We start from the raw sequence: 17,880 nt of genomic DNA on the forward strand, positions 1-17,880 counted from the left end.
GCTGATAGTCCTACAGAAAACTTTATGGCTCCGTTTGATATTATCAGTGGGACTTTTGCTGCTGCATCACTGATGACAGAGATTTTACATCAGGTTTATATTTTGTGACCTTCAGAGATATGCACGAGCTACTACTTTCATCTGTCAGGCTACTCCTATTACGAGACTTAACAAAATTCATCACTGAGAACAAAGATTCACAATTGTAAATGGAAGATTATGAGAGGGGTTCGAGTGCCAGCAAAAGTTACTGGCGTGCCATGTTTGGCACGAGTGCCAGGGGTTGCCCACCCCTGCTTTAGGACCTCTGCGCTAATTTACTTTGTTGCTTACCAGTAACTGCATACATGTCCTGGGCCATGAACTAACTGCTAAAACTTCTCCACAGTGGCCCTGGATTAATCTCTGGTAGAATCAGAAAATGTCCCTGGGTCACCGGCCCAGGATGCGAAGTTCTACACCTGAAAAATCAACCCTTTAAATTCAGAGTCACATACTCTTAACACAACAATTTTAAAATTACTAATATTATTTTAACAACTATTTACCTTGTTTTTGCTTCAGACAGCATGAGTGGAAAGTGCACTCTACTTTGAGAAAAGCATGATTGAGCCCTTTCCTGACTTACCACATAATTACATTTGACAGCCATCACTTATGCCTCACAAAAGAATGACTTTGAAGCAGTTTCCCAGTTGCACTGTAAATTATTTCACTTATAAACAGTACAGTCTTATTTGTAATTTGCAACACATACACGCATTCCCACCTCCTTTCAGGAACACACCTGCAGCCAAATAAAGATTCCAGAAGGTGACAAATTAAGAACGGAAAGTTCACAGTTTCTCCTTTAGGATTTCTCTACAGTAGGCTCAATGTCACATTCTCCCTTCTCACGTTCTAGAAACCGCTTTTTAATAATGTTGCGTATTGTCTTTTATCCTATTTTCATGATTACCTATAATGCCAGAACTTGAATTAATGAGTTGCAACTGGGGAAGAGCTTCTTGAGTATTTCAATAAATATAAGACTGCTCCAAACAGAAATTTATCCACTGAACCGGGAGCTGAAATAAGTCCTGCTACAAGCAGCGTGTATCCATTTTGGCTCAGGTGAAATTACAGCACAGCTAACCAAGTATGTAAAAAATCAGTAGCCTAGCCCAGCCAGTGTGGCTCAGTGGTTGAGCGTCAACCTAGGAACCAGGAGGTCAAGGCTGGATTCCCGGCCACGGCACATGCCGGGGTTTCGGGCTCGTTCCCTAGTAGGGGGTATGCAGAAGGCAGCCCATCAGTGATTCTCTCTCATCATTGATGTTTCTATCTCTCTCTCCTTTCCTCTCTGAAATCTATAAAAATATATATTTTTAAAAATCAGTAGCCTAAACTTCAGCCTTATTTGAAGCAGGAACCACATCAACTCTGGGGATCCCACAGGGAAGACAGCCTCATAAGCCATCTGGGAGGCAATGGGGTGGCTCCTCTCCAGGCGAGCTGACAAAGAAAGGGAGATTCTAGACAAAACTTGGATGTTTCCTATGGAGTCCAGCAGATGAGCTGAGACGTAGGGCAGGAAACACTAAAGTGAGGAATGCAGTCTGACACGTCTGTGCCAGTGTACAGAAGTGGGGACTTCGCATTCTCTTACTCACTGAACAGATGGCTAACAATTTACAGCCCCCTTCCCGGATCCGCCCTCCCAGGTGAGCACTTGCCACAATAACGCATGCAAGGCTGAGGGGCGTTCAGAACAGCCAGTCAGCACGTAGGAGGGAAATTAGAAATTCTTTCATGTTTTTTCATCTAGAGCTGGAGAATTTAAGCGTTGCTAGCATTTGCCATACAGACTGACTCTGGCGCCCTCAAGTGGTAGGTTTGTCAATTTTCTCCGTGAACATGGATGCTCTCTTATACCCATCAGCTTTGCTAGATTGTGACCCATAACTAGGTACCTGCTCCCCGAACTAAGTGGTCCTGTCCATGGTATTACTAAGTTTTCAACTAAGTTATCCCTCACAAACTGGTTTTTAAAAAAGGAGCGGAGTACTTGTGTCTTTTTTAAAGAGGTTTTTAAAAAATTTCTGCAAAGAAACTGCTGATAGAAAATATGAGCAAATAAATATGTCGCAGCTGGCACTGAACTCACTCCAAGTCATGCCAGTCTAGTCATATCTGACAGTAATAATCCTTCTAGCCAAAAGTATCCAGAATAACCATCATTCCAGCCAAAAGAATCTGAAGTGCTCAAGGACATAGTTGAAATATGGGATCAGACTCGCTATTGTTAATGATGAACTGTGCCTTGAGATATTCGCTAATGGGAACATGAAGTCCTGCTTTTAGCAAGACAGTAAATGAGTCACTGTGTGAAAAACACTTAGACCAATGCCTAGCATATGATAAACACCATATAACAGTTAGCTGTTATTATTTTAAAATATTGCCTTTTTACCCTCATTGCCTTTCGTTTTTAAATATGTATATAAATATATAACTAAGTACTATATGGATATACAGCAGTATAATTACATATCAACAAATGAAAAAATACATTGGGGGTACCTATTCAAAAATGATATTCAAGTGATAGTTTGGAGATGGCTACTTCAAAAATAGTTGTCCTATGGCAGCGGCTCTCAACCTGTGGGTCGAGACCCCTTTGGGGGTCGAACGACCCTTTCACAGGGGTCGCCTAAGACCATCGGAAAACACATATATAATTACATATTGTTTTTGTGATTAATTACTATGTTTTAATGATGCTCAATTTGTAACAATGAAAATACATCCTGCATATCAGGTATTTTTACATTACGATTCATAACAGTAGCAAAATGACAGTTATGAAGTAGCAACGAAAATAATTTTATGGTTGGGGGTCACCACAACATGAGGAACTGTATTAAAGGGTCGCAGCATTAGGAAGGTTGAGAACCACTGTCCTATGGGAAAGTGTGGTGTCCTCCTGGCCGCCTGCCCTGAAGACACAAGTACTCTGCTCCTTTGACATTCATCTTCTCTTCCTTACCCCAAGCCGCCAGGTATTAAGATCACCTGAGGAGGGGCCCTATCTACCAACAGCATGAAAGGACCATCACAAGTGCAGAAATCCATTCTGAGTGAAACCCCATGGCTGATTTCACAAAAGGCTGAGCCTGAGCATGGGATGCACTCACCGCCCTTTCCCACTGCCAGGTGAAAGGAATTATGTCCTTCTTTCCCATTGTTACCTTTTTCCCACTGGGGAGGCACAGACTTGACCTAGTCTTCTGATTCCCCACTATAAACGACTACCATGTGGCTTGATTTCCATAAAGTTTCTGGCCAGTTTTCAAGGTATCACTGTGCAAAGGGTAACTCAGAATCTAGAGGAACTGCTTTAAGCATTTTATCCACTGTGCTCTCAATCATCTGATCTGCACAGTAACACCAGCAGAGGGGGATGAATAGGCTGATGACAGAGCTGACAGGAGGAAAAATTTGAGCAACTTCATCAAGTCCTTCCTAGGACCCATGCTCTGTTGCTGCCTACTTAGAATCATGCCCATACTGCACAGCTTGCTTCTTTGTTTTTAGCCAAACCTCTCTTTTTTACTAAACTATTCAAATATTTTGCTCCCCAGTGGGAAGAACCCTTAATGTCACATACTTAAGTAGGAATGCTGCTTCCTTCTTAGGAGCTGACAATATAAAATGGAGATTCCTTTGGTTCAATTCCTCCAATATTATGAGGCAGAGGGATGTATGACAAGGTTAGCTAGTTTGGGGTTTGTTTCTTAACTGGCAATTTAGTTCCATATCTTAAAATATTAAATTAATTTCTGATAGGAAGTATAAAGTTTGCAATAGTTTTGGTTTAGTTGTATTGTGCTTTATTCTAGACCAGCGATTCTCAACGTTTTTCATCAAATGGCATGCATAAACTAATTACTAAAATTCTGCAGCACACCAGAAAATATATCATATTTTTGCCGACATGACCAAAATAATAGGTATAATTTTTATTCATTCATACCAGATGGCTATAGTATTGGCTGTTGTCATTTATTTATTTGATAATCTTAGGGAAAAGAAGTCAGTGCCCTTGACTGGATAGTCAGGTATTGCATGTTTTAAAAATTCTTGCACACACCAGTTGAAAATCATTGTTCTTGACCGATAAATTAGCTCAGGAATGTTAGCAAACTATTACTTTATACCTCAATGACTTCCCCCTAAATTAATTTACAATATAATATAAATGTGAAATAATAATGAAATGCAGCTGCAAACTCCACTATTAGAATAACAACAGATACTACTCACTGAGCACTTACCATACATCAAGCACTATTCTAAGCAGTTTTCCTATTTTTAATTTAATTCTAACAACCCTAAAATAGACAGAAACTATTATTCCCAATTCACAGATGAGGAAACAGAGCCACGGTGAGAACAAGTAACTTACACAGGTAACTCAACTCAGGAGCGGCACAGCTGGGATTCAAACTCAAGACCCTCATTCAATCAGATGGCTTTTTCTTTGTGCCATGATTTTATGCAAACATCGATAATTTAGCAAGACAAAATGACCTATAAGGACAGCATGATGATGAACAATTTCCTTTCAATTCTCTTATTCACCCGAGTCAGTAAGAGCTGTTGTCCAGTTGCTGAGTTGACAGGGTACACTACTAAATAACTCCTAAATTAAAAGAGAATCATAGCCCTGGCTGGTGTTTCTCAGTGGTTAGAGCACTGGCCCATGGACTAAAGCAGTGGTTCTCAACCTTGGCTGTGCATTAGAATCACCTGGGAATCTTGTTAAAATCCTGATTTCTGGGATGATTTCCGGAGGATGAGGCCCAGAAATCAGGATTTTAACAAGATTCCCAGGTGATTCTAATGTGCAGCCAAGGCTGAGAACCACTGCACTAAAGGGAACATACCTGGGTTGCAGGTTCAATCCCTGGATCAGGTCGGATGCGTGCAGGAGGCAGTCAATCGATGTGTTTCTCTCACATCAATATTTTTCTTTTACTCTCTCTTTCTGTCTCTCTCCCTCACTCCCTTCCACTCTCTCTCAAAATCAATGGAAAAAAAATATTCTTGACTGAGGATTAACTAAAAAAGGGAGAGAAATTGCAATGGAAATGAGAAAATATTTAGTATCATATGATACTGAACATTAGGAGTTACTCTTCCTTTACTTCAGATTTTTCCATAGACATTTTTCCGGCACATTTTCCAATTGCAAATGAATAAAGAGGCAGCATGTTACAAGTTCAGACTCTGAGGTTGGAGTACCTGGGTTGAAATTAGGCTCCACACTTTCCAAATCTGTGCCTCCATTTCCTCATCAGAAAAATAAAGAAAATATTGCCCCTGGCAATATTCTTCTAACCTAAAGCTCTAGGGAAATCCAGTCACAAGTGAAGCAGGGAGAAAGTTCTATTTCCTTCAGCCTTCACACTTGCTACAGTGGGGAAATCTACTGCAGAACCAAGTCTTAGTTGTGTCCTCAGCTACTGCACACATCTTGGTCAAACCCAGTCTTCAGAGTAAACCAACACCCACCGAGCAGGGAACTGTAAAGTTACTCTCACTGCCTCCGACCAGCAATTCCTGGTTGTAGTCATCCTTCTTACCCACTGGTGAGAGTTTCAGTCTCTGGAATTCAGAGTTTTGAGAGAAACCACTGAACTCTGGCTTCAAAGAATCCAAGTCAATAAATAGAAAGGTTATGTTCTTTTCACATGCCCAGAACAAAGACCTTGATTAAGAGGGAAATTTAGAGTAATAAACACAATGAGAGAAATGAAAGGCCGCTCCTATTGTTTCTGTAGAGCTGACATCATTGCAGGAAGCAGACTGCCAAACGAGGGCCAAGTATCCCAGGAGTCCTGCCACTGTGAACCACAGTAACCTGCCCTTCGCGTCCTGGGGGTGAACGTCCTTGCAGAAAACAGAGGGAAAGAATAGCAAATCTTCACTCTAGAGAGTGGAAATAGTCCCTCTTCATTTCCCCTGCACTTCCCCCATCCCAACTGGATCCTATCTGCCTAGAATTCCCACAGTGCAGTCCTAGCCTCTGCTGAGAAAGATAATCAGCTTTCCTCTCCCCTGCTGACGAACTTGGCCACGACGGGACGCCGCCATCTCCTGTTATTGTAATTAGACACTGAACTAATAGATACTGAAACCACATACTTTGAAGTGTTTTGACTAAATCACACAACCTGAGGGTGCTCCTAAGGAAACAGACTTGGAATGCATGTGTCCACCGCCTAGTCTTAAGCCCAAAACAATCTGTTCCAAAGAGGGAGTTGGACGTGGGGGAAAGTGTTCTGGTGTTGCCACAATGCCCTATTCTCCCACCCACACTCCTAACTTAAGGGCAAGAACTTCCCTTTCTCCGTGACAGTGGATATTCCACTGTATATATAACTTACAAAGTGATCCCCCTGATAAGTCTAGTATGCATCTGTCTTCATACATAATCTATCTGTCTATATAAAAGCCTAAGTGACCGGCCCACCGGACATGCACTGACCACCAGGGGGCAGACGCTCAACGCAGGAGCGGAAACCACAGGCATGGAAACATGAAACAGACTGATGAATCTCAGAGGGAAGGGGAAGGGGAGAGGGTGGGAAGAAATTAAACAAAGGTTTTATAAACTTACCAGAGGCCTGGTGCACGGATTTGTGCACCGGTGGGGTCCCTAGGCCTGGCCTGTGGGAATAGGGCCAAAACCGGCAGTCCGACATCCCCCGAGGGGTCCCGGATTGTGAGAGGGCACAGGCCAGGCTGATAGACCCCACCGGTGCATGAATCCATGCACTGGGCCTCTAGTTATTACAATATTACTGACTATATTCTCACTGCAGTAATTTACATTCCATGACCATTTGTAACTGCAATTTTGTACTTCTTAATCTCTTCACCCAGCCCCCCAAACCATTCCCATGTGACAACCACCAGTTTGTTCTCTGTATCTATGAGTTCGTTTGATTATTTATTTTGGTTTTTAGATTCCACATATAAGTGAAATCATCTGGTCTGAGTCTTTGTCTGACTTATTTCCCTTAGCATATTTCCCTCTAGGTCCATCTGTGTTGTTGCAAATGGTAAGAGTTCATTATTTTCTATGGTCGAGTAATATTCCATTGTATACATGTACCACCACTTTTTTAAATCAAATTATCTACTGATAGACACTTAGGTTGTTTCCATACCTTGGTTAATGCATCTGAAATGTCCTTCTCTGTCTCTTGGTATAGCCTTAGTTTTAAAGTCTACTTTGTCTGAAATAAGTATTGCTACCTGCACTTTTTAGAAATCCATTTACATTTAAAGTAATTATTGTTAGCTATGTAGGCATTGCCATTTAATTATTCACATTGTTGATCTTTCTGTTTCCCCTTCTTCTTCTTAAAGATGTCCCTTTAACATTTCTTGTAATACTAGCTTGGTGGTGATGGAACTCCTCTAGCTTTTTCCTGTTTGGGAAGGACAGGAACTTCTTAACACTAGGTTTATAAGATGCCCTCAAGAGTGAACTCATCTGGTGTCCTCTTCTTTATCTCATCCCTAGAATGAGGTACTTGAGAAATTAAAAGCAAAGTTCTTAGAAAAGCTATGCTTGCACTTGAGGCTGGCAATCATCACGGTAAAGACTCCTTAAAACCTCTCAAATCAAAGGAAAGAAAACCGAGGAATGGTGATTAGTTCCCACAAATCTTGGGAGGCGGGCAGGAGGCTGTTAGGCATAAGGTATTGCCCAGCAAGTGAACAGGATCTTTCCTAAGGGACAATCTTATGAAGGTGTCTTTTGGGAATGCTAGCATTTTATTTATTTTTATTTAAATATATATTTTTTATTGATTTCAGAGTGGAAGGAAGAGAGATAGAGATAGAGTCTTTTGGGAATGCTAGCATTTTATTTATTTATTTTTATTTAAATATATATTTTGTATTGATTTCAGAGTGGAAGGAAGAGAGATAGAGATAGAAACATCAATGATGAGAGAGAATCATTGATGGGCTGCCTCCTGCATGCCCCCTACTGCGGGGGAGGGGGGGATCGAGCCTGCAACCCGGGCATGTGCCCTTGGCCTGAATCGAACCTGGGACCCTTTAGTCCGCAGGCCGATGCTCTATTCACTGAGCCAAACCAGCTAGGGTGGGAATACTAGTATTTTCGATTCTCTTCCTTCCTAACTACCCACCTTAGGTCCCCAAACAAAGAATCAGAGGCATGGAAATGTTAAGAGGCTTGCATTATTGTCCATTGCACTCTATTTCCAACCTGCCTGGCTATGGGCATATGGTTCTTTACACAGAAACCACCCAACATGACACAGGCACAGGGCAAGTTCCAGCCCTGGCCTGTCACAGAAAACATCCTTCTCTCCTTCATGTCCACTTCAGATGTTTCAAGACTTCTTTATTTCACTAATTATATCTCTAACCTCTAAATTTAAAAAGAAACTGGATTCATTACTGAGTATTTGTGAAGGAGAATACAATAACTCAACATCTCCTCGCATTTCTTCAGGTGAAAACACTACAGTGCAGAACACTTTTACACACTTTTACTTGTATCCCTTTTACGTTTTATGAAATCTTCCAAACACTGCTCCTTTAGTTCTTGACATCTTCCTTATATGTAGATGGAACCTGAACTTACTTTGTTTTCTTTCTTGTAAGCCAGGAGCTGCTGCTGAGAGCTCAGCCAGATACAGGGAAACAACACTCGTCTGGTAAGTGCCTCAGAGAAGCCAGGAGAAGCAGAATATAATGTATGTTATTGAAGCCACCAAGTCTTTTTGTGTGTGTTTTTTTAGGTTTTGTTTTCACACAGGAAGATTAATTTGACTTCTTTGGCTAAAAGATTTCTCTATGAATTGGAATAAGAGATGGCTTACAGTTGCCTTAAAACCTTTACACCAATTAATCATCATCTGCAGTAAGAAAAAAATCATCTCATTGCTATCTAGTTACTTCTATGGCCACTTAATATAAGAAATGTCATTGAATAGAAAGTTACACGTCTAGAGAGAATTCCTCTATCACTGATGTTCCTAACATATAAAAAACTCCTATGGTAATTCCTTTTTTTCAGTGTGAATGTAACGTTACTTTACAGAAAAGTTTATGTTTCCTTCAATGGCCTCTAAAAAGGTGGTATTATAGATGCAAGAACTCTGTGTAAATGTTTATTTTTACTTTACTAAGTTTATTGGGGATGAGGGGATCAAGAAAGCAGGGAGCAATGAACCACACCGTGTAGAAGCAGCCCATGCATCTTCCTTCTGTATCCTTCATGCCTGTTAACCGTGTTTGTAAATGAGATAATGGCACCGTTATTTATCCCTCGGTCCCATTTCTTACTTAGAGTATTTGCACCCTTTTCAACCTTATTGTTCTGATGTCTCTGTGGCCGAGGGCATAGTCACTTCCCTTCCGCTCCCCTCTCTCGTTGGAATTTCTTTGAATTTGCAACTCCTGAAATCTAAACCTCCCTCCGCTTGCTCCTGAGTTCCAGAACAGTATTTCTAACGTCTTACAAAATACTTCCAACCTAGAAAGTTAGAATATTCCAAACTCAAGTCATTTCTGCCCACCCCTCACCTTTAAACCTGTACCTGCTCCAGGGTCCACATTCAAGGATCAACATCCAGTAGCTGAAACCTGGCATCTCCAACTCTTCCCTGCTGGTGCAGTAGGTCATCAGGTCGCCTCAACTGTCTCTCTCACATCATCTCTTCTGAGCTTTCCCTTGCTCTGATCGCTGCCTTATTCCAAGCTGCCATCATTTCTCAGCCGGATTTCTGTTTGAGGCAGACTTTTAGGTGTCCCAGCCTGTAGCTGCTCTCCTAACCTTCCTCAGCGAGCTTCCCACCACCATCACTGTCTTGTCCATTATGCTCTTGTCTAGAGTCATTTGGTTAAAACTCCAGCTTATTGGGGCATTAAATGGCTCTTGTATGTGAAACCTGCTTGCTGTTTCTGCGTCATCACGCTCCAAGCGCCGACCCATGCTCCAGCACATGAGACCTGACTTAGGCTTCCATACCACTTCAACTCTTCATCTTTCTCCTAAAACTCACTCCTCTGTAGTCCTGCTGCTATTGCCTCTTTCTGCCTCCTCTGCTCAGCTGTAGGAACTGTACCGAGTTCATTGCCTATCCCCAAGCCTAGCGTGCAGACTCAGCGCTCAATACATGTTTGTTGAATGAAGAAATAGATTCAGCCCTGGCCAGTATGCAAAGTGGTTAGAACTTTGGTCTTCATACTCAAGGGTCATGGGTTCGCTCGCCACCCCCTGGACGGGTGTTTGTGCGGGAGGCAACCAGTGATGTGTCTCTCACATAGATGTTTATCTCTCTCTCCTCCTTCCCTTCCTTCCACTTTGTCTGGAAAACAATGGGGGAGGGGGGATATATCCTCAGGTGAGGATTAACAAAAAACAAACAAAAAGGAGATGATTCATGGGGAAGGGGGAGGGGTAGACCCACATGACTTGTCTCCTATGGATGTTTTCTTGCTCGGGGGCCCTATGTCATTACCCTTTCCTAAGCATCGCCATATCGAGTTAAGGGATGTCCTTAGATGAGAAAAATCACTGGCCTCATTAAACAGTGTACCCAGTGTCCTCTGCTAATAAATTGTTCATTCAGAGTGGAAGTCAAAGTCCTGATAACGGGCCGTTCAGGTCCTGCCAGGGCGCCTCACTCCACTCTCATGACCTTTCTGACAACTCTCTCTGCTCCAGCCACGAGTCTCTTGCTGGTGCTTTAAAACGCCAGGCCGTTCCTCTCTCAGGGTCTTTGCAATGATCTGGAACGCAACTGACAGTCTCCTTGGGCCCCTCTGTTTCCTAACTCTGAGCTGAAGTAATACTACGGGGTGGGGAGGGGGGGGGATCGAGCCCCTCTGTTTCCTAACTCTGAGCTGAAGTAATACTATCAAAATAAACCAGTACTCTTACTCCCTAAACGTAAATGCAACGAGACGCTATTTCTTAGTCTACGAAGAGAATCCTAGATCCTTTGCAATCCGGTAGAAATTTCTATACAAAAATTCTATAGAAGACTGTCAAAATAAGTAGTCACATTTGGGTCATCCACTCCATGTCTCTCCTCTGCAGCACGACAGGACCTGCTGATGCACACAGTGCCAATCGTTCCCTATCTTTCCCTGAGTTTTTTTCTGACTTTTCGGAGGATGTCTGCTTTCCCCTCCCGAAACTGGAGGGAGGAGAAATGCTCTGTGATTTGTTGGCAGGGCTGCCCCGTGGGATGCAAGGGCTCTGGGCCAAGTGAAACAAATGTTAATTTGTAATAGAGTTGGGCACAGGCTCCAGCTGGACAACTCCAAGCGACAGGAGAGGAAGAAAGGGCCATAATCATAGCAGGGCTGCGAGTCAATGGCAACAGTTATTTCCACCCCTTGTGAGTGGCTGCCGAACCAGCTCCTTCACAAAAGCCTTCTAGTGGCTACCTTAAATCCATCAAATGTTCTACACACTAATTCTTGCAATAAAATCTATGTATGATTTGGGTATTTTATTTACTTTAAAGGTTAAAAACCTACACACCACTTCTTCATACAGATGTTGCCTTCAGCTGACTGGTAGCCTGAGCAGAGACCACCCACTCCACTAACCCTGGGGACTGCTTTTCTCCTGTCCATGAGGGACTCACTCGGCTGGACCGGAGTGTGTGTGTTCCCCTCCCTGAGGCCTGCGGGCAGAGCGGGGTCTTACCGCGTTCTCCTTCAGTTGCAGTCCCTCCCCATTGGGAAGGGAGGACCGTCTCTTGGTGGAGTTCCTGTTGGGGGTGGAGGCAATGGCCCCTGCTTTCTTCTTCACGGTGAGTACCTCGCAGCTGGCCTGGTCTTCGTTGTGCGTGCTCTTCCCGGCATTGATAACCCTGAGAAGAAGCCAGAAGAGCTGGTCAGACAGAGTGATTCTGGGAAAAGCTGAGAGCTTAGTCTCCAGAGTCAGCCAGGGCGTCTCCACACCTGGCCCGAAACGAATGCCCCGCTTAATGCAAAGGACCTTTGTAAACTGAGTAAACTGATTTTTAAAAAACAAATTACAATCTGGCCAATGTGGCTCAGTGGTTGAGCGTCGACCTATGAACCAGGAGGTTACAGTTCGATTCCAGTTAGGGCAATCCCCAGTGTGGGGAGTACAGGAGGCAGCTGATCAATGTTTCCTCTCACCATTGATATTTCTCTCTCTCCCTCTCCCTTCCTCTCTGAAATCAATAAAAATATATATTCAAAAAAATAAAACAAAAATAAAAACGGATTCTATTAGCACACACGAACACATTAGCGAAAGCACTGTCCTGAGCTCAGCTCACATAGGTGTCTGATAGATGTGATCAACCCCACTGATCCATTAGAGTCAAAGCAGACCAGATAATCACTCTTTTGGCAAAAACAAGGAAGACAGATCTGGGAAGATGGCTCAGGGAATTCTGTTGCATTTCTCCAAGTGATAAAAAACATCACCACCATCAATCTTATCAAAGACCAAGGCAGTAATTGACAGCACACTGTAAAATCCAGGGAAACAGAGAACCACAGTTCACTATCGCCCTCCCCACGTCCCCTCTACGCACAGAGAAGTGAGTGGATCAAAGGTTTACTCTTTTTTTTATATATATATTATTGATTTTTTTTACAGAGAGGAAGGGAGAAGGATAGAGAGTTAGAAACATTGATGAGAGAGAAACATCGATCAGCAGCTCCTGCACACCCCCTACTGGGGATGTGCTCGCAACCAAGGTACATGCCCTTGACCGGAATCGAACCTGGGACCCTTCAGTCCACAGGCCGGCGCTCTATCCACTGAGCCAAACCGGTCAGGGCAAAGGTTTACTCTTTTTAAGTTATCGTTAGCTCTTCACCTTTCCTCCTGGAGAATCCTCATCACCATGCATCACCATGCCAGGCTTCAGGACACTGATGTGTACACGTGGCCACATCATGATATCATGGCTTCTTGACACTCTTTGGCCTAATTACTAAATGTGTTAAGCATAGGAATGCTTCCCAAAAGCATGCTGCATTACCCATATACCTTCTGTATCAGGTGACTGCAGACGGAGCACTTGCGTTTCAGCGCCATTTTTTTATTGAGTAATTAAGCAGCTGCTACACTGGATTTCCCGGAAGAGCTCTCCTGGATTAGCCAGTGGCTGTTTTCTTTCCGAAACTTCAACAGTGTCACAGTCAGTGACAGTGAGGGTGGAGGATACAGAACTCAGTGGCAAGGAAAGAAAAGATGCTTTTTTTGAAGGGGAGAGCAATGGAAATCCCCTCTTAAGGGTGGTGTGTACACTGCTCTATTAATCTGGTACTCCTTCCTAACAACTACAAGACAACTGTTTTCAAACAACTTTTTTCTTTTAAATTCTGCACTAATTATAGATGCAAAGAAAATTGCAAAAACAGTACTACATAGATGTACCCTCCACCCAACTTCCTCCAGTGGGAACATTTTACATGACTACAGTACAATATCAAAACAAGCAACTGACTCACACAAAACTGTCAACCAGACTGCAGATCTCATCCAAATTTCACCACATTTTATACAAAATGGTCTTGAGTTTTGAAAACTGTATACATCTCCATAAGCGAACACACACACACCACAACCAAATGGGAAACGGAGAGCAAACTGAGATGTCAGTGCCGCAAGACCTAAGGGAGCAGGGTTCAAGCACTCTTCTGCCGAACCTTGGGGTTCTATGGAGGTGTCTTATACATTTAACATTTACTTTAAATTTTTTTTAGCCCTAACCAGTTTGGCTCAGTGATAGAGCATCGGCCTGTGGCCTCAAGTGTCTCAGGTTAGATTCTTGTCAAGGGCATGTACCTTGGTTGCAGGCACATACCCAGTAAGGAGTGTGCAGGAGGTAGCTGATTGATGTTTCTCTCTCATTGATGTTTCTAACTCTCCATCCCTCTCCCTTCCTCTCTGCAAAAAAATCAATAAAATATATTTTTAAAAAATTTCTTTTTTTACATGCATAAGCATTGGGGGAAAAAGGCAATAATTCAAAAGTTCATTCCCATCTGTTACATGTGAACAGATAGATATGTGCCGGTTTATATTTGTTGGCAGCCTGGGCATAGTCTATCTTTCTTCTTTCATTGACCAGTATCACTCGACTGAAAGGAGAACTGTTTTGCAATTAAAGTCTCCCCTCCTCCCCAATATTCATGAATTTTGCGACCTTGGATTCAACCAACCCTGGATTGTAAACAGTATTTTCAATACGTGGTTGGGAATCTGTGGATGCGCAGTGTCAACTGTGTGCCTTGTTCTTCCCCGTTCTGTCTGATAAGGGACTGGAGCACCCACAGATTTTGTATCTGCTGGGGTCCTGGAACCAATCCCCCCTCCCCGAATACTGAGGTACAACTGTACCTACCTATATGTTCCAGGGAAATGACCATATCAGTCATCTATTATTTCCCCTACTTCAAATGTCTATATTCACCAAAGCTGATTCATCATTCTTATCAGGTTTATTATAAACTTCAACTTAACCATTTTTTTTAAAAAAAAAACAAAAGCCTACTTTTACTCACTTTACATTTTCATGTAATATTTTTAAAAAGTAGATTATTGCTTATAGAGTTTGAACACCTTTGTCCGGGGGGCGTGTGTAAGAAGCGGGGATCCTTGCCCGTCTCTGTGAGTCAGCTCTGCCTCTGGTGCTGAGATCCTCTTGAGGATGAAAGGATGGGGGAGGAGAGTCCAAGGTCAAGTTTCTAGCCCACCTTCACTGTCTCTGAGGAGGAGGCATTTGCATTTGGTTGAGGAATAAAATGTGGTTCTCGAAGACACGGTGAAGCTACCTGCATGCTGACTATTACTATTACCACACTCAGTACCTGAGCCAAACAACTCAGTCCAGGCTCGGAGCCAGGAAGTGGGAGCAGGGTTCAGAATGAGCCCGACCTTGACCCCCAGCCCAAGCTCTTCCCGTTAAACGTGGAACTCACATCCGCTGGGTCAGCCAAGCTGGACATGTGGGGAAGCACAGGGTCAGCAGCCAGGCAGGCTCAGGCCCAGCCCTGCGAGAAAGGGGATTTTCTCCCCGCTACTCTGGCCATTAGAGGAGTCCGACACGGGGCCCAGAGGAAGGAAGAAGGATGGGTAGTCAGATCTGCTCATCTCTACAGGAGCCCAGGCCTCATCCAGGGGTTTGCAGCTGGAGCTCATAAGAGAACATGCATTCGACTGGAGTTTCCTTTATGTCCATCCTTAGAGAACAACATCGGGTAGAAGGAGGAGGTTTAAAAATACCACCTGCCACTTCCCAGTCACTGGTGGTGAATCCACGCAACATGTGCAGTGGGCTGTTTACTGGATGGGGATGTCATACCTCATGGCCTCCCACGTGAATGCCTTCCCTAAGGACAGCTGAAGTGGAGGTGTGGCTGGGAAAACCAGTTCATAACAACGGTCCCCTCATACTGTCCTCTGTACAAGAAACTCACTGCTATTTCTGGAACTTGGCATCACCCTGACCACTGGCCCCTAAACTTATGCGGTAGTCAGGTCTTTTTTTTCCCCCCCATAAAAAAAGCATCACTGATCTCCAATAGCTACGTGCCAGGCTGACTCATCGGCCACTGCTGTTTTCCAACAGCCAACAAAGCTACTATAATTACACAAATCACGAAGCACTGTCCCTGAAAGTGCTTATCTCCTATTTCTTGGCGGATATTAAACTCCAAAGTTGACTGAACCTCAGCAAGAGACCCTAGAAACTTTATTTTATGTGCGAGAAGCCCGGGGCCCTGAAAGGCGGAGACTTGTGCATGGTCACACAGCTGAATACAGCAGAGCTGTGAGCACGCGTATGAGCTCCCAGCGCTTTCTGCTGCAGCTCTCAGTGGCATTATTTTCCTATTGTGTGTCTATTCTTATCAGCCCTGGTTCAGAGGGCTGTATTGCAATGAATGACTCATCAAAGCCGGGGAAACTAGGAAAGAACAGTCACGGTGGCCTTACTTGGCCATTTCATGTTGAATACCGCCTGTGAATGACACTAATGAAATATCACAAAGTCAGAAATGGCAACCCGGTGGGAAGGGAGCAGCTCCAACCCTGAAGAATAATCAGGTCTAACCTGATTATTCTTCAGATGATAAGGTCATATTAAGTGAAAGCCACTGCCTTTTTAAAAAATACAACTCTTGGTCTGGCTGCTGTGGCTCAATAGTTGAGCATCGATTTATGAACCAGGAGGTCACGGTCTGATTCCCGGTCAGGGGTGGTTGTGCGTCTATCTATGAACCAGGAGGTCATGGTCTGATTTCCAGTCAGGGCACATGGCCGGGTTGGGGGCCTGATCCCCAGTGTGGGGCATGCAGGAGGCAGCTGATCAGTGTCTCTCTGTCATCACTGATGTTTCTCTCTCTCTCTCTCTCTCTCTCTGCCTCTCTGAAATCAATAAAAATATATTTAAATAAATAAAAAATACAACTCTTATCCCATATTTTATATTATTTCAAATTCCTTACTCCATACAGACTTAGGAGAAAGTCCTGATTCTTCTCAATTTACTTTGCTTTAAAGAGCTTGACCTCTATCAACTTACCTATTTGATTTTGTTCAAAGGCAAAGGCTTTATTTACTAAATGTAAATGAAACCTTTAGTTAAGTATAAATTGAGGAAAACTTTGCTTCCAAGCTAAGGAGTATCATGCTGTTATAGCTTTGTCTTTAAATGGAGGCAGCTGTATCAGTAGCAAGCTCCCTTCTTGTCCTGTGCTCCAGCGTGAAGTCAGCACTGTCTTGTGTCTTGAGATAAACCGGAATGACTATTAAATGTGCATTCTTTTTTTACAAAAGAGACTTTTTATTGATTTTTAGAGAGAGAGAGGAATGGAGAGGGAAAAGTAGGAAGGGAGGGAGGGGGAGGAGACAGAGAGAGAGAGAGAGAGAGAGAGAGAGAGAGAGAGAGAGAGAAACATCCATGTGAGAGCAAAATACCCAAAATACCGATGGGCTGCCTCATGCATGCCCCCCACCAGGGTACCAAGCCTGCAACCCGGAATCAAACTTGCAACTTTTCAGTGCATGGGACATTGTCTAACCAACTGAACCACACTGGCCAGGGCTAGATATGCATGTTTTATCTGAACAATACCTACCCAAGATGCTTAATTTTAAGACATTAAAACAAAATGCTGGTAGACCACAAATCATGCCTGTGTTCTCAACAACTATGCTTTGTTACTTTCAGTTTAATGCAGTGGTTCTCAACCTTCCTAATGCCACGACCCTTTAATACAGTTCCTCCTGTTGTGGTGACCCCCAATTTCATTGTTACAAATTGAACATAATTAAAGCATAGTGATTAATCACAAAAACAATATGTAATTATATATGTGTTTTCTGATAGTCTTAGGCGACCCCTGTGAAAGGGTCGTTCGACCCCCAAAGGGGTCGCGACCCACAGGTTGAGAACCGCTGGTTTAATGTCAAGGAAGCCATTTTCCTGCTGTGTAGGAAATTGGAAAATGAGGTCATCAAAGATAGATATGGAGTCATGGTAGTGTCTTACATTTGTTGGAAACTAACTATGTACCAGGTACTGCTGTTAGCATTTTACATTTAGAAATCAACTCATTTCATTCTCTTGTCAACTCTGTGAGTTAGCCACCACTATTCTTCCCTTTTTAACGGTAAGTCGCAGCTAGTGGAAGGCAGAGTGTTTGTTCAAATAACTTCAGGAAACCTCAGTTCCTTAGCAGTACTTCACGGATTACATTCTGGGAGTTGCTAAAGTAGGTGTATGTGTGAGTGTACATGTGTGCTCACGTGTGTGTGAGTGTGTGTGTGTGTGTGTGTGTGTG

General features: G+C 43.2%; 1 protein-coding gene across 1 annotated transcript in view; it reads right to left on the reverse strand.

Moving 5' to 3' along the window:
* The window catches only part of PPM1H (protein phosphatase, Mg2+/Mn2+ dependent, 1H), a 241,360-nt gene that overhangs the window by 141,450 nt on the left and 82,030 nt on the right, over positions 1–17,880 (reverse strand). The window contains exon 2 of the mRNA XM_005871690.2: positions 11,753–11,918. Coding sequence (XP_005871752.1) covers positions 11,753–11,918 — 166 coding nt within the window. The remainder of the gene's footprint in view (positions 1–11,752; positions 11,919–17,880) is intronic.

Source organism: Myotis brandtii, unplaced genomic scaffold (assembly GCF_000412655.1).
Source record: "Myotis brandtii unplaced genomic scaffold, ASM41265v1 scaffold352, whole genome shotgun sequence".
NCBI lineage: Eukaryota > Metazoa > Chordata > Mammalia > Chiroptera > Vespertilionidae > Myotis > Myotis brandtii.